Here is a 26,273-nt window from a genome sequence, read left to right as displayed (position 1 = left end):
CAACTCAGTAACCTGGAAGTGAATTTGCTCTCGCGAAATTGCTCGAGTCCGCATACATATGGAAGAGTATTTGGACTACTGAGGCAAAAGTATACAATTCAACAGGGAACTTTACCTATTACTTTACTCATGTCCAACACAGAAGACGGATTGAGTATGGCTGAGAATTGTTACTGTCCTCTGTAATTGCTGTGAATCTGTTGTGCCGTTTGAGTGAATTTGTTTGATTTTACAATGGTTGTACAGACACTAATAGATATGATACTGTACAGAAGCTTTGTCCAGTAGGTATGTCGTATAGTGTTGTAGTAGTTTATGGCTAAGATAACCACCACCACCAAACAACTCCTCAGTATTGAGGCAAGTTTAGAAGCAGGAGCCAATGCAGACATTAGCAGCTAACATTGCCCTATTGTAGCTACTAAACTCTGCGCTTTCTCTTTTTCGAGGTTCTTCTGCAATCAGGACATAACCAGTTTCCTCGTAGGACACAGCTGGTTTTTAGACACCGAATGTGGAACCATCCAATGGGACCGCTTTGTTGTCACAAGCAATCATTTTCCAAGCCTCCTCAGTTCTACAAAAACACCATTGCTCTTGGCTAGCTGGATGAAGATCGAAGTTGTCATGTGATACGGGGAGTGTCTCCACTGAATCATCAGCTGAATACAAGACTGATTGTGGCCGATATGGCGGATGAAAGAATGTCGAGGCTAATTACATTTACCTACCCACGTGACTAAGCATAATCAGCTGTGTGACACCTGAACCCGCTCTCAACATTTTCGCGCGGCATAAGGGCGGGGTAAGGGTCTGGCTACGCGAGACTAGTGTGTTGGCGTACAGTGTGGCCACTGTAAGTCTAGATGTCGGTACATGAACACGCCTTACATCGGCAACTGGGTGTTACTGCGCGCATGCTAGGCCGTCAGCTGATCAAACTTAACTCTAAGCGTTTATTATACCTGTGCTCTGTTTTGTGTTTGTTGTACGCACCAAAAGAAACAGAACAAAACCGGATCTTGCCACTCACACCAGATCTGACATGCGTGTTTTTGCCACTCAACATGGTGACGTAGCAACCGTTACTATAGTCCGATGACGTCAATGCACAATCTCTATTAGAAATGGCCTCAGAGCGGTACGCTACTGGTCCGCCCTTCTGCATTAAACTGCTCCAAGTCCTTTGCTGGTTCCATCACACTGTATCTCCAGCTGTTCTCGCACGTTGAAGTACGCTAATGTCGGTGGATGATTGCACAGATCCTTCAGCTTCTCAAGCTGTGTTGATGTGCTGACTGCCCGGTGAAGACATTGTCAGCCTTCAGTAATGCCCTCAGGGGTTCGTCAACGCTGCTTAGGTTCGGGACGAATTTGGACAGGTAGCCAACAAACCCTAGGAACCGCTTTACGTCCCTTTTACTTTGGTGAGCAGGCATCGCCGTGATGTCTTTACTTTCCCTCGGTACGGTTTTACTCTTTCTGGGGTGATAGGTGCCCGACATACGGGACAGACGTTATACGGACCTTGCATTTCTCGAAATCGAGTTTCAGGTTGTGTTGTGTTGTTTTCTCAATGACACTGCGGGGGATAAGGTTACCCTCATGATGATCCCTGTCTCGACCGGCGATGAGAATGTCATCCATGATTGCCGTGGCACCCTCAATGCCTTCCAGCATTTCATCCATTATTCTTTGAAATATTTTCGGGGTGCAGTTGACTCCAAAGGATAGTCTAAGCCACACATTCTGGCCAATTGGCGTTTTAATGTTCGTTAGTAGTAGAGATGATTCGTGATCGACTACTATTCGGAGAAACCCAGACTTGGCGTCTAAGACTGAAAGAATCATGGCATTTGGAATGTTGCTAATCACCTTCTCAACTGTTTTTATGGGGCGGAGTTCCTCTTGATTACATTGTTGAGGTCGCTTGGATTAATGCATATGCGCACTTTGTCTTGGCGTAGCTTTTGGAATATGCAGGAACCGTACATCCAAAGAGAGGTGCGTTTGTTCCCTAAAAAATTTATCCAGCCTATTTCCTTGCATCGCCACGGCGGCTAGACGAGGAATCATGCTTCAATGGCTGAAGCTTTGGGGAAACTTTAATTCGCTATGCCGAATTTAATTGTTACCGTGTTTCTCTAATTTGGTTCGATTTACTGTCTGTATCTAGAAGAAGCCCGGGAAATAGTGTGGTGGTTGGAGAGAAGGTCAATTGAAAAGGTGCTTTTGCAGTTTTGGTTGTGCCATAGTCCGTTCGTAAGAGGTTAGAAATCCCTCGCAATCACCTTGGTTCCATGGATAACGTCAATTCGCCACTTGAAGGAATGAAATGCGCGCGCAGACAGACACAATGCTATCAAACGCTATCATCCAAACATAAATAGAAACCTACAAATGAAAAAATCATTAAATTTCTAGCACTTCAAACCTGAAGCTCGTAATAATTTCTTTTGCTACCCTGTTTGCTTTGAGCTTGCAACAGCATAATATAATGACTCTAGTAAGAACGATAAAAGCATAATATAACTTTTAGTGTTTGTTATTGTAACAGAGGCAGGCATAGCTAAAAGTTAGAAACGAAGCAGCAGCCAAAGAGGTGTTATCCGTTCTTTATCGGACTCTGCGCTTATTTTTGATTTCTGGAAGCTCTGTGGTATCCTTGTACTCGATGGTTTTAGTGTGCTGTACAATGGTACTAAGCAGCTACAGTATACTTAACGTCACGGATGTTTGAGCAGCTCACAACTGGCGCGCGCTAGTCTGCTACGTGAGCGTCAAGTGATCAGTGACTATTGTTAAGGAGTGAGGTATTGCCATTCCTTTGTACTGTATCTCCACTTTTTGAAGCAGCTGACTTTGAATCTGGTTACGCAACTGCCGTAATTCAGGTTTTGATAATTCACTTGCTTCTGTATTAATTCTTTTCTTCAAATGTTGGTTCGCTGTCCGGCAGTGTTGTTGAAACCTCAGCCACTTCAGGCGCGGCCCCGGCCCTGCGGGGGGGGGGTGCTTCCCAAGACTAAAAGTTTATGTTGTTGTATGTCTCAAAGAAATTTTTACACGTATGCCGTAAGTGTCTCTAAATCAAGGATTTTGACTATTTCTGCAATTATTAATTAATTAACTAATTAGAATAGAAGAAAACCTTGACAACTGCAGCGGCAGTAGAGGGAATCTATATAGCATAAGGCACTAGCAGCGCAGAACAATTAACTTAAGAAAATCTATTCTTAAATTTTAGTACTAAATTCTAACCTGATATCATATTTCATGAGTAAGAACTGGCAGATTCGCCAAAATCATTAACACTCTTAATTAACAGATTTATGATGTTTGTTTACCAGTTTACAATGCTGTATACGCATAACTCAATCTTAACCTGTTATAGTCATTACACCAGTTGGATATAAGTGTACGCTCTAGATGTTGAAGAAAGTAACATGATAATGTTTGTGCTTGTATATACGTAGTTCCATTTGTGGTCAGTTTGAGCATGGTATACTATAAGATACTGTGAAAAAGAGGAAATTGTGGAGGGAATCATGCAGGTTTTGTGCAATTGAAGCTCATCGCTGTGGAATTCCACGTATATCACACAAATTAATTTTGCACTATAGTAGCGCTGTTCCCTGAAATTGGACAATGTTTTCCTCACAACTGTGTCTTCTTTAATGTATATATATATATATATATATATATATATATATATATATATATATATATATATACTGAGCACTCATGACATTCAATCTGTAGCATGTGGTATAGTACTGAGTTGCAAGTAAAATAACAACCTGTGTTATATTTCTGTGTGTACAACATTGCTATAGATACTCTTTCATGGAACTGCTACAAGTGTGCTTTGGCAAACTACTAGTATTTAATTAATTAATTAATTAATTAATTAATTAATTTCACATACATACCTGTGAGGCAATGGATTTGGCTTCATGTATTGCCAAAAACTCTCGAATTTCCTCAAGGTCAAACACTCCAAATAAGAATTCACCAGCTTGAGTGTTGTCTCCCGCCTCCTGATTGATGCTACCAGCCAGATTTCTGCAGACAGACGCATTAGGAATCATTGGGCTGCTGTGTGGGTCGCTGAAGTGAGTGCCTTTGGGCACAGTGATCACCTGGCCCTTCTCTGGACTCACATTGGGAAAGATCAGTCTCGTACAATCTTGCCTGTTTAGGTGTCTAACGGACCTCTGTGCGTTGAAAAAGAAGTACACGTGATGAGTGCAGATAGAGCGTCTTGTAGTACACACACGTACGTGTGCATACGTACGGCTTCAGTATCTCACCTGCCCTTGAATGCGGTAAGAAAAGAGCTCGGAAAATTGTCAAACATGTCGCGAAATTGAAAAGAGCGCGAAAGAAACCGACGGGTCTAAACGCACACTTAGCTGGAGAACTCATCATAGTAAAGAAACACCGCCCTTTGTAATTTATCAAGTTTTGAAACCAAGATTACTGATTTAACAGCTAACCCTCATGTAATTACATGAAGCCCTATCTGAGAGCAACTCCCAATCTAACAGCCAGGGACACAATGAATGACAGATCATTCAAGTGAGCATTATAGATATATGGTAAATAGACATACACATGATGTATGCAAATTTATTCACAAATCTCTTTCAGCATGGCTGGTCTCCCAAAAGATCCAGCAAATAATCTATCAAATTTACAAAGTACAATAGCGAAAGCACTACGAGTCAAAATGCAATGCAGCTATACAAACTTAGTTTCACTAATTTCTTCAGAAAAATGGTAACGGTAGCTCCCTGAAGTAAAGGCACTTTCTGTGTAACTCTGTGGAGAATCTCGAAAGATGAACTAAAATTCAAACCTTCTTTGACTTACAAGTGCAGTACACACATCTGAGACATTGCATGCAAGTACCTTATCGAGATCCAGAAATGTTAATTAATTGAAACACAGTTGACTTATGCCTAAACCGCACATGTACTTCGTCTACTGGCAGATGCAATAATGGAAGTTATCCAGGTTACTCATCTAGAATCTGCAACAAACAAAATCAATAATATTGATCACATACAAAATCTAATACTAAAACTCTATTCACCAATCAATATTGACCATATAAATTAGAACATGTCCTGGATTGTTCATATTCCTTGATATAAAGAGAGGAACAGATTGTAGTTAGAGTGTTCAGAATGAGTGTTCAGAACAAGTCATTCCTGTTTTAAGTCCAGCAAACTGTGCACCCACTAGAAAAATAGGCATCTTCATTGTGTGTGTTATAATTTTATTGTTAAAATGGATCATGGATTGATTCTATGTATTTTAGGCTAATGAAAAACTGTGTTCTGTAGCAACAGACTGTCCAGATCAACAGCTTCCTGTAATCCTGTCTGTTTGCCACACATTTCTTATGCAAACAAATTTATTGCTGTAACAGCAGAGTACATGATTGATAAACAGGTTCTACTGCAATAGTTACTAGTATATACAGTAGTGGACAAAAGTATTTGCCGGGTAGTTTTTTGTTGATTTTTTACCATATTCTGGCCTACAGAATGGAAATAGGTGCTGATATGAGCACAAATGGATAAGTTAGTTTGTTTTCAAAGGTTGTAATATTGTTTGCATTGAATATGCTTTGATAAGTTGTAATGTAAACTTACTCGGCTTTTAACTAGGTAGTAACTATAATCTTAAATTGCAACAACCAACTGATTTAGACTCAATTCTATACCAATTAGTCTCGATTTTGCCATTGCATGACAAACATTGACCAAGAAGTCGCTTTATTAGTATTTTGTGCTTCCACCCAAACACAGACATCCTGAAAAACCCTTGAAATTTCTTGCCCAGCAAATACTTTTGTCCACTACTGTATATACACACTTATAAATTATAAATTACTATTTATTAAATCATATTTAAGGTTAAAAATACTACTATAAATACATAAATTGTGCTTTAATGTTACTAAATATTATATTCTAATAAATTAATAGTTAGTTCATCAATTACTATCAACTAATTAGCAAAATGTACAAACCTCTGCCGTCTTGTATAATAACTGCATCACGTAAAGCTTTTCTGGAGTCAACAGTTTCTCGAGAAAGTCGATTTCTGCAAAGAAAACGGTTTGTAGCCACCAACATTCCCCGTATTGGGGCTCTCCTTTCACTGCCACTGTTGCTTACTCAGTGTGGTAACTGCTCGCAGAGAAAGCGCAATTCCCACGATCTGTTAGCATAACAACACATTTCGAACTACTAAATCATGATCGTGAACCATGCGTGCACGTGAGCATGGTCTACCGTGCACGTGCAAGTTAAACTTATCCGGGCTATATATCCGGGATGTGTGTGTGAAGTGGACCCCCCAAAATTTGCTAGAACACAGCGGAGAAACGGTCGGGGAATCGAGGCTAACAGATACTGGTCCTTGGAGTGCCGTCCTGATTGATGGTCCTATGTGACGCTCTAATCGCCGCATTGATACAGCTTTGGAGGCTAAATATTGGGTGGGGCATGGCCCCCTAGGCCCCCCGGTTCCTACGCTTATGCTAAACATCATGTCTAGGCAGGTTTAGTTTGCACCTAAACATAGTAAAGACCGCCTTTACGTTACGTTTAGGCCCACGTTTAGTGGTCTATTAAACCTTGCGTTAGAGTGTCGTTTAGGACGGACGTAAACATGCAGTAAACAGTAGACGCGGTCGTTATAGCAACAAGTTCGACGGAACGAGATTATTGATATCAACTTGTTCTGACACGCCAATAATTATTACCGGTATTTGTTATTTATATCCATATAGTTTTCGTATAGCACAGATGCAAGAATATTGCCACTGTTGCCCACACACATTGTCTAAACTGCATGGCCAATAATCAAAATGAATCTTCATGATCATGACTAACAGCCCATTCGGGCAGAATGCCCACAGGCATGCGTCTTTCTGAAAGTTTCCCTGTCACTTTCAAAGATGTCATTGCCTTTGCTGCCGCACTTTGTCTTCTTCCGTGCTTCCGGTCAAGAGACGTCAACAGTTCGTCTGCCTCCTTTGACCTCCAGTCGAGTGGGTGGGGGATAAACTTCCTTTTGAAGTCGTGATCGTCCTCACTCAGAGAAGAGCATGACTCCTCTGAGGACATTGCTTCTACCTTCATTATTCGCCTTACTTTGTCTTTGGCCTTGTCATCCATCATCGTTGATGATTTTATAGCAGACGATCTTCTATGCAGCTTCTGCAATTAACAAACCAGAAAGAGTTCAAGAATCTTACTTTCAAGAACTAAGTAAATATAATTTATGGCCTACGTAATTTGTAAATGCCGAATGACCCTACCTGACGTAAAATGTATGTGTACCCTATAGTCAATATTATTGATCCCACTAATCCACAAAATTGAGCAGATACGACAAGCAGCCCAACAATCAAGTTGACACTTAGGCGGCAGAGTTAATTAATGGTAATTATTTACTGAGTGATATTAGTTAGGTAGTGGGCATATTCAAAAAGGCATTCTAGTAGTCAACAACTGCAAGGTGTGCTTATGGAAGGACTTCAAAAAGCACGTCTTAGGTTTGTGTGTGCTCAGTTGCATTAAGGAGATATGAAAATATTTGATGTGAATGGAATAAGTAGAGGGGAAGACACAACGTATGTTATCAAAAATTAAATCAATTATGTTCCTTCAATTTCTAGTAACTTGCTTAATTACGTTTCTTCTTCAATGTCACATGTTAACAACAAGTTTGGCCAGAGATCATCACGTAAATTCATAAGATCAACTATCCTTAATTGACCTTGAGTTGATTCCACTATTGGGCAGGATATGTTGCTTGTTACACTCAAAGTGCATTTCATAACCTCGTCTGTCTCTTCTTAGAAGAGTGTACTCGTATACTGGAAGATGACAAAAGAGTAGGCATGGCTCGAAGAAGTGTTTTCGATGAAATAGCTAGAAGAAACCGGAAGAGGCTGCGCTTGGGCACTTTGGTTTTCTTACAAAATGGAAAATAATGTTGATCTAGATCTAGAATGTGTAGATTTATAAAAGCACTTGCAATAGGAGTCCCTGACTCAGACAACAGGAACGTAGGAAAGTCCTTCCCAGTCGGCTGCCAGTTGAAGGAATCTTCAGAACACCAGTCACTCACAGTTCTCACGGTATATTTCTAGAAATGCTAATTATATTCATGCAGGTTTTTGCATTCTATTTTACAGCTTTGGACATATTTGTAACACTCACTTTTTATTCACTTTCAAACTTCTAGCTAGGCAATTGAAACTAGAGGAAGTGCAGAAAAAGCATGTGTACACCTTGTAAAAGTAGGCAGACTTCTTATTTTATTAGGACGTACATCATCGCCCTGCAAGGTAACAGTTCGCGTGATTTAAATTAAGTATACTGTCAGTCATGTTCAATCTGGTTAGGAGGAACTGATATATGTCAAGTCAGATCCAACCATAAAAGAATTACTTTTTGTATAATATCTGCTGCAGGAACTGTAAAGCAACGCAGATCACACGGGAACTGGTCGTAAGCCAGACAAGACACTGTATTGCGATGGTCTCTAACCCGTGACCTTCGGACTACTGTACCCCCAAAACCCCGTATGTAACCCTTACTGTAAAGTCACTACTATTAGTAATTACCATTTGTTACATCTCCCTCTTTAAGAACTAAGGTCGCGAAAACAACAACAAAAGGAACACAACAAACTACTGGCTTAATTAATCAAACGACGGTCTGCTCACTGATCTATTTGTTAGACATACTCAGTTCGCCAAGCAGGTGGGTGGACTTCCCTTCCATATCTTGTCACCGTGGTGTTTGCTGGAGGTGCTGTCACCGGCACTGGCTGGATTTCCTGATGTGGGTCTGCTGCAGGTACGTCGTCTTCCTCTCCGTCATTCTCATCATCCTCATCTGGGGGGTTCCGTCTGGGATCGCCGTTCGCCCGCTTGCGTAGCTGGTGCCTGTTTCGCCTCAAAACCACGCCTGTGTTTGTCTTTACCTGATAAGACCGATCATGTACCTTACTCTGTACAATAGCTGGTATTAGCCACTTTTGGGAGCTCATGTCCCACACCAAAACGGGATCTCCCTGTTTTAAGGGCAGAAGTGCCTTGGCTCCATGTCGCCGGTCATAGTACCCTGCCTGTTGGCGTTTTCTTTTCTCGTCACAGGCTTCTATGGTAGGTCTGGGGACCAACTCCGGCTGTAAAACAGAAGGCCAAGAGGGTAATGTAGTGCGAAGTCGTCGGCCCATTAGGAGGTGCGCTGGAGCTAACGAAGTGGTATCGTGTGGGGTAGCCCGGTATGCCAATAGCGCCAGGTAAAAATCCTCTCCCGAATCTCTCGACTTTGCGAGGAGATCTTTGACAGTGTGGACAGCCCTTTCTACTAGTCCGTTACCCTGTGGGTGTAGCGGAGAAGAAGTAGTGTGCTGAAAGCCATACTTATGGGCAAATTGCCTGAATTCTCTACTGGCGAACTGCGGACCGTTATCACTGTGTAACCTATTCGGAATACCGTGGCAGGCAAACATTTGCTTCAGGGCCTTGATAGTACTTTGGCACTGCAGGCTAGCCAATTTGTGAACTTCCGGAAATCTGGAATAATGGTCCACTACTAGTAAATAGTGTGCTTCTCGCCACTGGAACAGGTCAGCAGAGACGCTCTGCCAAGGTCGCTCAGGCAGTGGTGAAGAGCATAATGGCTCCTTTCGCTGTTGGTTTCGATACTTTGCGCATATTTCACAATTGGCCACCATCGTCTCCAACTGGGTATTCATGCCTGGCCACCAGACTACCTCTCTCGCCCGGTGTTTGGTTTTGCAAACACCCAAATGACCCTCGTGAGCTCGCTGGGCAATGTCTTGGCGTAAACTCTTCGGTATCACTATTTGGCTGCCGCGTAACACTATACCTTCAACCGCGGAAAAGAGATGTCGGGCACTCCACAACGGACGCAACTCCGGACTTAGCTGATGTATTGTTGTTGGCCACCTGGTACGTAATATGTCTTGCAGCTTGACTAGCAGCGGGTCCTTTGAAGTTTCTTGGCGAATTCGTTCGCGCATGAAATCTGATACAGGCCATACAGAAGCGATTGACCAGACGTACTCTTCTACCATCTCCTCTAGTGTATCATCAGCTTTACCAACTGGGCTGCGAGAGAGCGTATCTGCGACTGCCAACAACTTTCCTGGCACGTAGGTAACATGGCAAAGAAAACGCATCATTCGCATCTTTAACCGCTGTAGGCGTGGGGGACACTGATCGATATCCTGTACGTTCATGACTGTTTGTAGTGGTTGGTGGTCCGTTTCTATCACAAACAGTTGCGGTTGGCCAAGAAGATAGCACTCGAACTTTTCGCACGCCCAAACCATCGCCAGGGCCTCCTTTTCTATCTGGGAGTAACGTTGTTCGGTCGGAGTGAGTGCCCTGGATGCATAGCAGATAGGAGCCTTGCGTCCATTCGCTTGTGTTTGAAGCAGTACTGCCCCTATTCCATATGAGGACGCATCTGCAGATACCGTGATTGGAGCCTCTGGCGAATAGTAGGCCAACACAGGTGACTTAGTTATCAAGGCCTGCAAGCGGTCGTAAGCCTCATCGTGGGCGGGAGTCCACACCCATGCGGTTTCCTTTCTCAATAGCTCTCGAAGGGGGCCCGACACCTGAGAGTGATGTGGCAGAAATTTTGCTAAATACGCGATCATGCCCATGTACCGCCGCAACTCCTCACGATCCTTAGGTTTAGGCATAGATGTAACTGCGTGAATCTTTTCACCATCCGCATGAACTCCATCCCGGTCAACTACGTGGCCAAAATATTTCACCTGACTTTGCCGAAAACGACATTTTAAGGGATTGAGTCTAAGCCCGTTTTGCTTGCAACGATCTAAAACCCGGCGCAACCGTTCGTCATGCTCCTTTTCCGTGGCACCCCAAACGATGACGTCATCAATGAAACAGTCTGTCCCCTCAATGTCGGCCAACATGTGCTTCATTGAACGGTGGAAAACTTCTGGACCCGAGGTGATACCGAAGGGCAAACGTCTAAATTGATACCTCCCAAATGGAGTGATAAATGTGGTAAGTTCGCAGCTAGCAGGAGACAAGGGAATCTGCCAGAATCCTGAGGCAGCATCTAGAGTAGTAAAATACTGTGCTCCGCTCATTTTAGCAAATACATCATCTGCGACGGGTAATTGGAATCTTTCCCTGTCCACTGACTTATTCAATTCGGTGTAATCAACACAAATACGTACCTTTCCGTCTTTTTTCAAGACCGGAACCATTGGACTCACCCATGGTGTTGGTTGAACTACTTCTTCAATGATGCCAGCCGTTAGCATTCGACCCAGCTCCTCCTTGACCTTTGACATCAATGGGTATGCGACTCGTCGAGGACTGGCCACTGCTCTCGGTATTGTGTTGGCTTGCAACCTAATTGTATGGGGATACTGATGTAAACGGCCAATCCCATGAAACAGGTCACTGTAGGCAACAGCAATTGGGACGGATGTCTCCCCTGAATGATCTTCTCTCGTCGGACTGGTAGGAGGGGCCTCAGAGGAAATTGAGCAGAGTGGCTTGATAAGCTCCAAATCTAGACAGGCAGACAAACCCAGAATTGGCTCCGCCTGGACTGATGTAATATAGAATCTGATAGTTTTGGTCATTCCTTCACGTACTCTGACTTGACACACACATTGGCCATCTAACGGCAACGGCATATCTGAACCATAAGCCATGATTCGTGCGTTAGCCGGCTTTATTGTAGGCTTTTTGTGCAGCTGCCGATATATCTTCCTTGGGAGAACGTTCACTTGCGCCCCCGTGTCCAACTTAAATGTGACTACTGATCCATTGGTTGAGATAGGTACCTTCCAACTGTTGCTGTCGTGATCTAACGCAGCAATGAACAGAGATGGAGCAACCTCTGTCTCCGTAGTAATACTGCTAACCTGCTGTGACGCCTGGGGGTGTGTTTCTCCTTTGCCAACTGTGTCAACCGTCGCGTCTACTGACTGGATGTGTCCCGATTTGGTACGACAAACAACTGAAAAGTGATCATATCCCTTGCATTTGTGACAGATTTTTCCTTTAGCAGGACATTGCGTGTAAGGGCCATGGCTTCGTCCGCACCGGGAACATCGAGCGCTTGGCTGCTGACGAGGCTAGTCACGTGGCTTGTCACGTGACACCCGCATGGCTTCTACTGACTGAACGGCTGCTGACTCGTCCAACCTTCTCAGCTGCTCCTGTGAGACTTCTGCGGCCCGGCAGATGCGTATCGCCTTTGGCAGATCCAAATCGTCAACACGTAACAGTCGCTCCGTTAACATTGAATCACCGATGCCACACACGACCCTGTCTTTGATTAGGCTGTCTGTCAGTGCGTCAAATTCACACGTCTGTGCGAGTATTCGCAGGTCAGTCACAAACTTATCCACAGTCTCACCGGGCTGACGACTTCTCGTGAAGAATCTATGACGTTCGTACGTCACGTTCGTCTTAGGAGCGTAATACTCGTCGAATTTCGCCAAAACAACAGCGTACTTGCGCTGACCGTCTTCCGTCTTGTCCTCCGCCGTAAAGGTGAATGTGCTGAACACATCGACGCCCTCTTCCCCCACTGCGTGGAGCAGCAGAGCTATCTTCTCTTCGTCTCGTGCTGCCTGCCGTCCTGCTGCTGTGAGAAATGTCTCAAACCTTTGGCGCCATTTTTTCCACGTCGTGGCCGGCGACGTCATACCACTCGCCATGGGTTGTGGTGGCTGGAGATACGCCATAATTCACTCCTGGTACCATGTAAAGCAACGCAGATCACACGGGAACTGGTCGTAAGCCAGACAAGACACTGTATTGCGATGGTCTCTAACCCGTGACCTTCGGACTACTGTACCCCCAAAACCCCGTATGTAACCCTTACTGTAAAGTCACTACTATTAGTAATTACCATTTGTTACAGGAACTACCAGTTGATCATATCTTATTTCGACTGGAAATAAGCGGTCACCCACTAGGTCATCCAGTGATTCGCAGCATGTGGCAGTATGAGATGGCCAACGTAGCTTCTCAAATATTCTGAGTATGGCGAATACTGTTCCCTGCTTCTCAACAAAGGCTAAAACTATTCCATAATTATAGCAGCTGTTGGTGATTTTGACACTGTGACAGCTTCTTTTGCTTTTACAATAACTTTTGGGAGAGTAGATTGTGTTTCTTATACTGATTTAAGCATAATGGCTTCCGACAGTAGATGTGGAGTGTACCTCTGGTTCCATTCCCAATTTTCTGATTGCTGCATCGAGTTGCACTTGTATCGCGTTACTCGTTGTCATTTTCCTTGCAGCACATTTTGGTTTAATGGAGTCTATGTCTGCAATCAACTTGTTGGGATAGATCAAAATACTTCCTAGTAGTGAGAATCTAATTTTGAGAAGGACTGACAACAATGACATGCAGTTATTCTTACCTGGTTATGGGCTTTATCAAGCCGAAGTTTTTTGTAGTTGCTATAGCTGCTTGTGGGAATTTGTTAAGCCAATTCGTTGGCAATAACTTTGGCACCATTTTCATTAGAGCAATAGCATTTGTAATCTGGATATGCATAAAATGTAGCATGCAGTATATTGTGTCATAACAATCAATTCTTACTGCATACATATCGTGTACCATGTACTAACTGCCGCATCATTCCATTCAAATTTTCAAACCAAAATAGGGAATATCCCCAGAGTGGACCCCTCTCATAGACACATTGTGGAAGGTGTTGGAGAAGGTGGATATTCATAGTTGACGATTCCTGCCCTGAAAGAGCTACATCGTGAGATCAACTGTTGGATGTATAAACTAATGATTGTTATCCTACCATAAAGTATTCCAAATTGATTGCAGAAAATGTCCAAATGTTTAAATGCTTGTTCGACATGTGATGGTGTAATGCTAGTTAGAGACAGCTGATGGCTGACACTAGCAATGCAAAACGAACATAGAGGTCTTGATGTAAAACACCTCATAACGGGTAGACTGTAGTAAAGGAGAAATGATCGGAATTCACTAGCTGAAATTACCGATAGCATCTATCAAAGTCAACTGATTACAGGATTTTGAACACGGTTACCTTTCCAGTTTGTCCAGTCTTTTATGGATCTTGGTAGTCTGTTGATGAAGTCTGGCATTGAAATAGACAGCAAAAGGTTAACTACTATTGCTACCTTAAACAGTTTATCTCATGGCTATAGCAGCTGACCATGCACTGATATAACATCAATATGACAGAATTTGACCTGTTGACTCAAACTTCCATTTTGCTTAGATAGCCACAACCCAAACAGTGTGCGCATCACACCTGAAAGCACACAGTGCATCCAGTCTATGGAGCAAGATTTTGCTAAGTTCAGTGACTGAATTCTTGCCAATGCGCACACAGCCTTTATTCCTTGACTCTAATATACAGAACAATGGTACTTTTTATTTATGTTATTTTTAGTTAGCAATTAACATACTGGTTGCTAACATCTGGTCTTCATAGGCTTTCTTTGCATGTTTGCGAAAGACTTTGTTGTTTCGTAAACAGATTATGTTGTTGTAGGGCCAATATCTGTGTAGATGGTTTGTTGGGTTTGTAGTTCCCGATTGTAGGCAGTAAAAGCAGGACATTTCTCCATTATATTGCTTCATGTTGAAAAGCAAAGCTCTTGCTGCTAAACCGCAACATATCAGCACGAGCCTTGCTAGGCATAGTTTCTTCCCACAGCGAGTGTCAAAGTGTTCGCCTGAATAATCACATGTTACAGAAACGAGAAGATTTTTAACCATGCAGTTCACATGTGCCACCTGTGTTTTCAAGATGACCTAACTCTTCAAGCATTGGCTTAGAAACAGGTGCATTGACGGCTTTACAGGTAAATACCACAAACCGCATATCAGAGTGTTCTTGATGGAAAATCTAGAAGAAGAAATGACTTACGTTAGTGTTGAGGTCTGATAGGTGTATTTGCACTTACCTTGAACGTGGTGGCAACTCATTTACGATTAGATACACTGGCCAAATAGATTAAGGTGATGACTTAAAGACACTAACTCCATCTGTATTTAGTGTTAGAGTGATTTTTCATGGAGTAGAAAAGTATGGATTGGACTTTGATAGCTGACGATAAATTGGACCTGATGTCCCATCTCGGCTATCTGGGAATTGACCTCTTCTTGCATAGGTGGCGGCCAGTTGGTCACAAAAAGACTTTTCTAACCAAGAAATGTCATAATAAAATTTAATAGAAATATTTATAGTTGGCATGAAGATGGCGTATACCTGTAAATAGTTGACGAAGAGTATGTTATTTGAACTGTCATGAACTGGTGCAAGGTGGTTTCACTACTATGCAAGTTGGATTTGTGCATGGGCCTGTATCGTTCTTTAATACTTCGTGACAACGCGAACAGAACTTGACAGACTTTGTTGTTGGTTTCTTAGTTACTGAACTGATAAGACTTCTGTACTCTGAAGAAGAAGACCAATTGCATTGATGCATCTTGAATGGTTTTTACCATGTGTATTATAGAAACCTGTACAAAGAGTGAATCCTTTGTGTTTCACAGGAAAATGAGCAGCTACCAGATGTACTAAGTCAGATGCAGCTTTGTAGTCAGCTTGTGTTTGAGCACAAACAACATCATTAGTATCAGTGCACTTGATCCAACCGTCATCTGGCACTCAGGATAAATGCTCTCATTAGATTCGTTTGCCTCGGAGTCCATGCTGTCTGTTTCAAAGTTTACAAAATTCATGTCATTAGCATGAATGTTGTTTTCATTATAATCTTCATCTGCTTCTTCATCATTGTGGTCTTGATCATCATCATCTTGATCTGCTAAAAACAAATCTGATTTATGCATTTTCAAGCATCAGACTGGTAATATTTACTTTACATGCAAGCAAGCATTGTGCGTGCGTGTTTGTGCGTGTGTGTGAGTGTGTGTGTGTGTGTGTGTGTGTGTGTGTGTGTGTGTGTGTGTGTGTGTGTGTGTGTGTGTGTGAGTGAGTGAGTGAGTGAGTGAGTGAGTGAGTGAGTGAGTGAGTGAGTGAGTGTGTCTGTCTGTCTGTCTGTCTATCTCTCTGTCTCTGTGTGTGTGTGTGTGTGTGTGTGTGTGTGCACGCACTTGCATGTAACTGTTTGCTTAGAATAATTGATAGTGGTTCTTTTACAAGTACAATATTTAGGTTGCAACTACCTTCAAAGTTAGTTTCCATATCAACTTCTTGATCAGTTGTGTCTGACAAGTCGTCATCTGAAATTACTGTGCTCTGATGATCAATCGTATCTGAAGGTAAATGGAACAGGGGTTGATGTTGAACATTTGTTTGTGTTTAATGTATTGGTGTTTGTGTTTTTAGAATGTGATATGGATTTGGTACACTCATCTGTCTGTCTGAATATAAGTTGGTTCTTATCAATTTTGAACTGTAGGTCACTGCAGTTACCTAAACGTATGCTGCCTTACAATTTTACAGAATGTAGTATATATTGATGTATTGGAATATATTGAAAACATGAATTGAAATTGAATTTTGTAAATTTTGTTAAGGAATAATGAGACAATGGCTGCATTTAACATATTCATTTTGCACATTTGTAAATTTGCATTATACCATTGCGTTAGCAAGTTAGCAAGTCCATATGCAAGCAAGACGATATGGATTATTCTTGATTATTATAGAATGTACTTTGAAAACACTCATCCTGCTCTCCTGTATATGGGTGTGAAAAATCTAGTTCTTCAGCATTCCTGGTGTCAAGCTCTTTTCGGCATGTTGTCAGGATTTAGTAGATATTCTCGATATGCTGTTGGTCGCTCGCCTCTCGGATAGAAACAATTGGCTGTAGGCCTCTCTGCCATGGTATTAAATTCAGATTGGTCATTGGCCTGCTCCTCTGTTGGCAAATTGACAGAGGACCTGTATGAGGCTAGTAGACACGCGAATTACGGTATTTCGCGCCGCGTTAGTTTTCGTTTGTTCTACTGCTATTTGGTCTATCTATATATGTGATGTCGGAATCACTAGTTCAAGGTGAGGAGGCTATCCCTATAGCTAGCTTGTAGTAAGCTCACGTGAATCGATCGATGTCTTGATCGTATCGATACCTGGCTATCACTGCGTAACGAGGTCGCATGTATCGTGTGTACGCCGTAGCTTACATTTGGCTTACATGTGATTTGTGAGTGAAAACCTTGTGTAATTAATTTACACGAGCGTACATTCAGTCAGCCCTCGTAGTACCGCGTGTAAGCGCACACACGTTTTGTTTACACACTAAATGTTCCACTCCGTATAAGCAGGATCGTACATCCAATTACATTCTGTATGGTAATGTTACTTACACGAGTTTATAGCAGAATAAACACGTGCTGTTAGGTTTTTGAAATTGCTACGTGCAACACAGATGCTCTCACGCCCAGCTTGCAGTTGCTCGAGATACGAGGTTATGCTCCCGTATATCGAAAAAAGGTAAAAACGATTCCGTTCAATGTTCGTGCATGACGATGCTTGTAATTTTGATCTAAAGTTGTTTGTAGAATATTTGGAAATGGAAACCTGAACCGTAAGCCCAGATTAGGCGTCTACGCTTGCGCTGGTACGCCTGAACAGAACAAACGCGTTAGAAGTGCTACGTCTTTCATTTTAGTGATTGCAAGTTTATTTATTGGTACAGCCTGCTGTCTGCATGCTTATAGTCAATATAATAATTACTGCATAAATGATATCTCCACAAAATGATCGATAATTCTCTTGTAGAAACTAACAAGGGTTTCTTACTAAGCTTGCACAAACAGGAAATATATTAGAACTGACTACTCAGCCTTGCTAGCCGTGAACTTGACTGGATACTCGATCATTGAATTAAATTTATTCTCTTTTTGTCGATCTTTAGGAACTGTTGTAAGAATAATTGTAAACTACGCATGATTTATTTTAATAACAATTAGTCTATTTATAGGTACAGCCTGTTTTGTGCTTAATTAATAATAACTGTATAAATGACACGTAAATATCGATATTTAGATATTTATCATTGTACCATAACTTGTCAATATTCTGAATAGACATGAATGGTTAATATTTCTCAATATATTTATAGGTAGAGATATGCATACATAGGCACATAAGTAGGTTTAGGGAATAATACGTACTCTACATATTAGCTAAAGATATATAGTGTCGTCTACATACTTTTGTCACCATCCCTGTTAGGATTTGTCTTTCCTAGCTAGAGGACACATCATGTACACATTTTTGTTGTTAACTTAAATATGGCACGCGAAACGTGACCTTATTAGGTTAGTCACATATATAGGGAATTAGTTACATATATAGGGTGTAAAACACATACATAGAGAGTTATCACATATATAGGGTGTAAAACACGCATATACATATAGGGTGTAAAACAAACACACACACGCGCGCGCACGCACACACACACACACACACACACACATATAGGGTGTAAAACACACTCACACACACACACACACACACACACACACACACACAGACACACACACAGACACACACACACACACACACACACACACACACACACACACACGAGTGTAAAACACGCATATATATAGGCTGTAAAACACGCACATATATAGGCTGTAAAACACACACATATATAGGCTGTAAAACACACACATATATGGGCTGTAAAACACACACATATATAGGGTGTAAAACACACAAGGTGGTCGAAAGATGAGACGTAAGATAAGATGACAAGTGAACAAACATCCGTTTGTAACTGAACAGGCACAGTACACCCACATAGACAACTGAAGCCCGAGAATCCAATTAAATTTACAATCTCAGAATGGTGGGCATGTTTTGCTGCTAGACAGAGCGAGACCATCCGTATTCCCGCTCTTCTAGAATACTATAGCTTTGAGTTGCATTAGCGTATTCAAGACTTGGGCGGAGTCATTACAGTTAATTAGGCGACGAATATAGTTTGCAACAACTTAATTTCTAGAGATCAGACAATAGACTCTCAGTCTCTCTCCGCCGAGGATTGACAATCCAGGAATGACGAGGGCGGAGTGAGACTGGGTCGAGTCTAATCAGACAATACTGAGAAGACTTCAAGCAGAACCGCGATATAAATCTAGCGGATGCATCCATGCCTAAGCAGTTATAGATATGTAAACATTCACTCTTTGCCTGACAGATATCGATAGAATGAATCTGACTGACGAATTCGTCGACCAAATTGATCAATTTAAATTTGGGTCCAGCCGGTTTAGTCTAGTGCTTGCTGTGTGTAAAGCATACGTACATGTTACCTACACATTAATTAACTAACTAAGCAAGAGGCATCAAGAACAGTAAACTCGACAGTCATGATACGGTATTAAGCTTATCGAATTCTCAATATTTACAAAAACTAGATGTATCAGGAATAATTTTATGGAATAGTTAGACGCATAGAGAGACAAGGCACGTGCAGCTTATCAGAACAATCTTAATTAATGATTAATTAGCTAATTAGTATATACACGCTTAACCTGCTCATGTTTCTATGTTCACAAAGACGTCCTTGTTACAGTAACACTACAACGGCGTTAGCGACGTGTTTGCTCAAAACCAAAAATGGCGTCTTTCTTTTATATAGTACACACACCACACACACACACACACACACACACACACACACACACACACACACACACACACACACACACACACACACACACACACACACACACACACACACACACACACACACACACACACACACACACACACACACACACACACACACACACACACACACACACACACACACACACACACACACACACACACACACACACACACACACACACACACACACACACACACACACACACACACACACACACACACACACACACACACACACACACACACACACACACACACACACACACACACACACACACACACACACACACACACACACACACACACACACACACACACACACACACACACACACACACACACACACACACACACACACACACACACACACACACACACACACACACACACACACACACACACACACACACACACACACACACACACACACACACACACACACACACACACACACACACACACACACACACACACACACACACACACACACACACACACACACACACACACACACACACACACACACACACACACACACACACACACACACACACACACACACACACACACACACACACACACACACACACACACACACACACACACACACACACACACACACACACACACACACACACACACACACACACACACACACACACACACACACACACACACACACACACACACACACACACACACACACACACACACACACACACACACACACACACACACACACACACACACACACACACACACACACACACACACACACACACACACACACACACACACACACACACACACACACACACACACACACACACACACACACACACACACACACACACACACACACACACACACACACACACACACACACACACACACACACACACACACACACACACACACACACACACACACACACACACACACACACACACACACACACACACACACACACACACACACACACACACACACACACACACACACACACACACACACACACACACACACACACACACACACACACACACACATCTATCTAATATATAAAGCTCAAATTGTCGTGTGTGTGTGTGTGTGTGTGTGTGAGTGTGTGTGTGTGTGTGTGTGTGTGTGTTCGCGTTTGGCGGCCACGTCTTTTGTCCGTTCTCAACCGAAATTGGCACGCGCACTTGGAACGCATAGGGAAGGTTTGCGTAAAAAAATTAAAAACATGATGCACCGGGTCCCCCCTCGAGGGGTCGACCCCCGCTTAAAATTTCTCAATGATGCAAACGCTACACATTCCAGTTCATTCGAACACACGCCCACACCAGTCTTGTGTGGACCGTATGCATTGTCGTCCTTCGCAAAGCTCCGAGTAATCGAATATCTTTTGCCGACGAAACTTCCTCTTCTAGCGCTTGCGTTTCTCTTCAAATTCCGATTGCATTTGGACCAAATCCAACCTACAGGCTTTCTTCACTAAGCGCTACACGGGGAGTGTGTCGATTTCGATCGAAACAAGCGCGAAGAGCAAGATTCGAATTCATTCAACATATCCGGGACCTCGCAACAAAGAAGCACGTGACGTGTCCACAGACCTATCTTTACACTACAGTACTTGCCCGTACAAAGGACAGACCATGGATCCTAGTATATATATATATATATATATATATATATATATATATATATATATATGTGTATATATATATATATATATATATATATATATATATATATATATATATATATATATATATATATATATATGTGGTAATTTCATTGAACGTTACCAACAAGTTCTCGTATTCTAAAGAGCATATAATAGTGTAGTAGTGGTAGTTTAGTACTTTGATTACATATATATATGTGGTAATTTCATTGAACGTTACCAACAAGTTCTCGTATTCTAAAGAGCATATAATAGTGTAGTAGTGGTAGTTTAGTACTTTGATTATATATATATATATATATATATATATATATATATATATATATATATATATATGCGTGAGTGCGTGCATGCACGTGTCTTGTGAGCAAGTACTATGCTGCGAATGTGTTAGTCGATTACAATTTTATTGTCGCTTAATTTTATTACAAATAAATGAATCAGTGAATGAATTGTTCTATATCTCACACCAGCCAATTATGATTTAGAGATTGTTGTTCACGAAATACATCTATTTGAAAGATATATTAATTAACAAAACCCACCACTTAGTTATAGCAGCTATAAATTGTGTAACAGCTAATTTATTAACTTAATTAAACTACGTAGAATAGCAGAACGCAACGCAATATGTGTACTAAACACTGAGTTCATCTATAGAACTATAGACTACTAGATCTGACCAAATCCGTGACAATTTAAAATTGCAAACGCCATTTTGTCCCTGAAATATTCGTAAGAGCCACAGAGTGCGACAGGAAGTACTAGTCGTAAGTCGCAAGTAGATGACCTTGGGCACGTACCAGTTACGTCGCTATGATCGACTGCAAGTACAAGATCTTCGTGGAATCCCATCGCTGGAACTGAATCCAAGCCTGTGGCAAACTTGAGAATAGCTGGAGGTCCAGCAAGCATGCTGCTTCGTCCTCAACTGCAAAACACATGCATGCATAGTATAGTATTGCATTGCATTGAAGAAGATTTAATTAGTTAACAACTGTGTTTTATACGTAGTACGTCGTAATAATTTAGGTTTTGTATATGTATGCACCTGCGGAGACGAGGCCACCTTCTACATTACTGAGAAAGCGATACCAGTAAAGTAAGAGTTCCTCTTCTTTTGTCCTCGCATTTGTGCCTGTCTGTGAAGGGATGAACTTGAACAAGCTGCGCATAGCTGTAGCATCGATTGGGACGGTTGGAGAATGGGAAAACAGTGATTTCACCAAAAGGAAAATTGCCAGCTATGAGCAACGACTCCATGTCATCAGCCGCCTCCCTGCTGAGCCACGGTAGGGGCCTCCTCAACAATACCAAGCTTCCCTCTTCTTCATCAGATTCTTCACTTAACATGTACTCAACACGAAGAATTTCATCATACTCTTTCTTGCGCTTGTCTTCTATTCTGGCGGATAGCAGTGGCGCTTTTCTTCTTTGCTGCAGCTTCTAGAATAAAAAAGATGATAATTTGACATTTCATATTTCATATACAAGTATATATTATATGACCTAGCTAGTAGCTACAGTAAGTAACTAATTAAAAAAATTGCTGGATAGACTGTATATGTATTATATAGCTAACCAGTATTTCACGTACATTGACACAACTTACATGCACATTGAATAAAGAATGTATTGTTTGCTGAGCTGTGATGTATGCTATATAGACTATAATATAGTCTGAACCGTCTTCTCTTAATACCTTCGTAAAGCCCTTAGTTTATGAACTAAAGATAGTGTGGACAGAAGGAGTACTCCTAACAACAGCAGAATCAACTAACATCCCACTACTGCATCGAGTTGCACTCCTATGCATTGCTTGTGACATACCAGCAGCACGAAAAGTAAGTGGTTTCCTAGGGCACTCTGGTACCCTTGGCTGTTCGAGGTGTCAGAAGCAATTTCCTGGAGAAATAGGGAACAAAAATTACTCAGGGTTTGGCAAAGATTCTTGGGTCCTAAGAAACAATAGTCAACATCGTGCCAGTGTTGCTTCACTGTATCAGTACAAAACTCCATCAGCTCGTGGACGTGAAGAATCGAAAACTGGAGCCAGGTACTCAGTACTCCTAGAACTTGAATATGTAGACATAGTAAGATTTACAATTATTCACTCTATATACAACCTGTTTCTTGGAACTGCAAAGTCATCGTTAAGACAGGTATATATGGTTTCTATTGCAACCAGTGACTCGTGGTGGCAAATGTGGCAAGAAAGAACATGAAAGCCGATATAAAAAGTTCAGAGAATTGAGGTTTGACGAACTTTATCACTCATCAGTGCCTCGTCCTGACGAACGTCAAAATAAGTTTGAATGCCCTGATTCTGATAGTGTTATTTCATCTAACTTGATCAGATCAGTCCGGTCAAAAGTGAGAAATGGAGAAATTTCTAGAGCAGGCAATCTCTTAACAAGTTCAGGTTTGGCAACTACATCCCTTGAGACTTTTCAGCGTCTGCAAGAAAAACATCCACAACGCAAAAATCTTATCTCTGAAGAACTAAAGCACCACAAACCCACCTGCTCTCCAGTCCAAGTATCTCTTTCTTTGTTCATTTCAGTTCTCAAAAATTGTCCGAATGGATCTAGTTGCGGTTTCAATGGCTGGAGATTTGAACATCTAAAATTATTGTTAGATTCTGACTACACCACGTCTCATTTGCATTCTTTGTGCAATAGCTATTTATCAGGTTCTGTACCAGATGTTGTGGCCACTACTCTAGCTGGCGCAAAGTTGATTGCTTTGCAGAAAAACGTGAATGATGTCCGACCAATTGCGGTTGGTGATTCTTTTCGACGACTGACGGCCAAACTTGCATGTCATCAACTCAAGAAGAAGATTTCGACTTTCCTTGCCCCTCATCAATATGGAGTTTCAACGCCGGGTGGAGCTGAGCTAATGACACATCTCATTCAGGCATCTCTGGAGGAGCATCCGGAGTGGATTGTTATTAAAACTGATGCAAAAAATGCTTTCAATACTGTTGATCGGTCTGCCTTTTTGTCTGAAGTTGCTTCAACTTTTCCGGAACTGTATCCATTTGTGGCGCAATGTTATATTCCTCCAGCTAAACTCACTGTTCGAGTGGGCTGTAAAACACAATTTATACCGTCCGAGGAAGGTGTACAACAAGGCGATCCTCTAGGACCCCTATTGTTTGCCCTAGCTCTTCAACCAATACTGATCAATGCAGCTAAAGATCACGAGTCAGTTCTTACGCCTAGCTATCTCGATGACAGCATGATTCTAGGGCCAAAAGAGGAAGTGATCAATTGTTACAACAATTTGAAAGTTCAACTATCTAAAATTGGATTAGAATTGAGAGAGGATAAATGTGAAGCTTTCTCACCAATCGGTATCCATGACTGGCCTCTGAACATTCCTGTACAAAAGAACGGCTTTGTTGTCTTAGGAACTCCTATTGGATCCCTGTCTTTTGTTAAAGATCGGTGCATGAAGCAAGTCAACACTGCCAAAACCCTCCTATCAAAACTTCCTTATATTGACGATACACAATCCGCAATGCTAATCCTTCGTTACTGTGGAATTCCAAAGATTTCACACTTACTTCGATGTGTTCCTCCAACGGTTACTGCTGAGGCTACGAGAGAGTTTGACGTAGCAATCATAAATACTTTTGAGGCCATCATCGGCTGTAAGCTATCTGAGCAACAAAGGGTAAAACTCTCCTTTCGATTCAGTCAAGGTGGATTCGGTTTATCTCAAATGAGTGTTACTGCTCCATGTGCTTTCTTGGGAGCTTGGGCGAGCACTCTACACCAGCTTCCTTTGAGAGTGCCCTCTTTAGCCTCTTTCTGTGATACAGTCATTACTCCAGCTAGGATTTGTGATGATAGGGCTCCTTCAGTCTATTCAATCGCCGACCACCTGATCGATTCACTTCAGGAAATAAAACTTTTTCACACTGATAGACAATCTTTGATCTCTTCATTGGCAGACTTGCCTAATCAACCCTTCAAACTACAATCCAGATTGTACTCTCGCCACCTTGACACTCAATTTCAGACCTTCCTGAAAGGCTGTTCATCTGAATATGATAAGGCAAGAGTCATTAGCTGCGGTGGGCCTATTGCTGGGAGCTGGCTGGACGTTATACCAAATACGCAGGAATTCACTATGAGTAACATGGATTTCCGTGTTGCTTCTTTGTTGCGACTTGGTGCTCCTCTGCCAGAATTACAAGCGTTAGACAACTGCATTCCTCAATGTAAACAACCTCTTGACAGTAGTGGCTACCACATACTAACGTGTAAATGGGGAGGGGGAATCATTCGACGCCATGATCACATTGCAGATTGTTTATACAAAATGCTTACCTCTGTTGGATATCGATGCAGAAAGGAGTTGCCAGATCAATTCGATGGAAAACAAAGACCAGATGTTGCTGTCTATGACTATAAAGATGGAAAAAAACTTCTACTTGACGTTACCATTGCTCATCCTGCAGCTAGGAAGTACATCTCTAAAAGTCATTCAGTAGCAGGCTTTGCTGCTACAGAGAGAGAAAAGCAAAAGAACACAAAGTATCTTTCTAAATCTAGAGAGTTGGGGTATCTTTTCAAACCGTTTGCAATGGAAGTATTTGGCCGATGGAGTGATTCAGCCCAAAATTTTTTATCGGAAACATCAAAGTTCGCAGCTTCATCTTTACAAATATCCAGCGCTGAGTTCCTCCACATGTGGCGCCGACGCTTTGCCACGTGTCTTCAAAAAGAAAACGTTTCCATCATGTCAGAAAAGATGAAATCGCTTGTCCCAAAGACCACTGTGGATGCCAACTTTCGTCAGAAGCAGCCTGTCAGATGCTTTGGACTTGACTTTAGTTAATTAAAGTAATTACCATAGTGCATGCT

General features: G+C 41.9%; 2 protein-coding genes and 2 long non-coding RNA genes across 5 annotated transcripts; 3 read left to right on the top strand and 1 right to left on the bottom strand.

Annotated features, from left to right (window-relative positions):
* Window positions 1–4,998: 4,998 nt before the first annotated feature.
* On the bottom strand, window positions 4,999–6,283 carry LOC134183904 (uncharacterized). Of its 2 annotated transcripts, none has more exons than XR_009970613.1 (3): window positions 6,192–6,283; window positions 6,044–6,117; window positions 4,999–5,035 (listed from the first exon to the last, which is right to left on the bottom strand). It is a non-coding gene; the product is annotated as an uncharacterized LOC134183904 (long non-coding RNA). The 2 variants fall into 2 exon arrangements; XR_009970614.1 differs by lacking the exon at window positions 4,999–5,035 and adding an exon at window positions 5,084–5,246.
* Window positions 6,284–7,995: 1,712 nt separating this feature from the next.
* On the top strand, window positions 7,996–16,617 carry LOC134184802 (uncharacterized). The gene is made up of 5 exons (XR_009970691.1): window positions 7,996–8,164; window positions 15,495–15,560; window positions 15,620–15,933; window positions 16,242–16,348; window positions 16,416–16,617. It is a non-coding gene; the product is annotated as an uncharacterized LOC134184802 (long non-coding RNA).
* A 6,409-nt stretch (window positions 16,618–23,026) lies between these two features.
* Window positions 23,027–25,021, top strand: LOC134184721 (uncharacterized). The gene is made up of 4 exons (XM_062652466.1): window positions 23,027–23,050; window positions 23,130–23,452; window positions 23,559–24,848; window positions 24,955–25,021. Exons 1-4 carry the CDS (start codon window positions 23,027–23,029, stop codon window positions 25,019–25,021), a joined length of 1,704 nt encoding a protein of 567 aa, XP_062508450.1.
* On the top strand, window positions 24,983–26,266 carry LOC134184805 (uncharacterized). Its single transcript, XM_062652552.1, has one exon. It carries the CDS (start codon window positions 25,126–25,128, stop codon window positions 26,245–26,247), a length of 1,122 nt encoding a protein of 373 aa, XP_062508536.1. The 5' UTR covers window positions 24,983–25,125; the 3' UTR covers window positions 26,248–26,266.
* Window positions 26,267–26,273: the final 7 nt, after the last annotated feature.

This window comes from Corticium candelabrum, chromosome 9 (genome assembly GCF_963422355.1).
Source record: "Corticium candelabrum chromosome 9, ooCorCand1.1, whole genome shotgun sequence".
NCBI classification, from domain to species: Eukaryota; Metazoa; Porifera; class Homoscleromorpha; order Homosclerophorida; family Plakinidae; genus Corticium; species Corticium candelabrum.
The sequence above is the reverse complement of the archived record's forward strand: the minus strand, read 5'-3'. Positions and strand labels throughout refer to the sequence as shown.

Bases quoted from the DNA above. Each gene is read 5' to 3' on its own strand.
- LOC134184721 (XM_062652466.1), top strand. From the start codon at position 23,027: ATGTATTGTTTGCTGAGCTGTGAT. The intron at 23,453-23,558 runs GTACTCAGTACT...TCGTTAAGACAG, and splicing joins GAATCGAAAACTGGAGCCAG to GTATATATGGTTTCTATTGC. The intron at 24,849-24,954 runs GTGCATGAAGCA...GGAATTCCAAAG, and splicing joins CTGTCTTTTGTTAAAGATCG to ATTTCACACTTACTTCGATG.
- LOC134184805 (XM_062652552.1), top strand. From the start codon at position 25,126: ATGAGTGTTACTGCTCCATGTGCTTTCTTGGGAGCTTGGGCGAGCACT.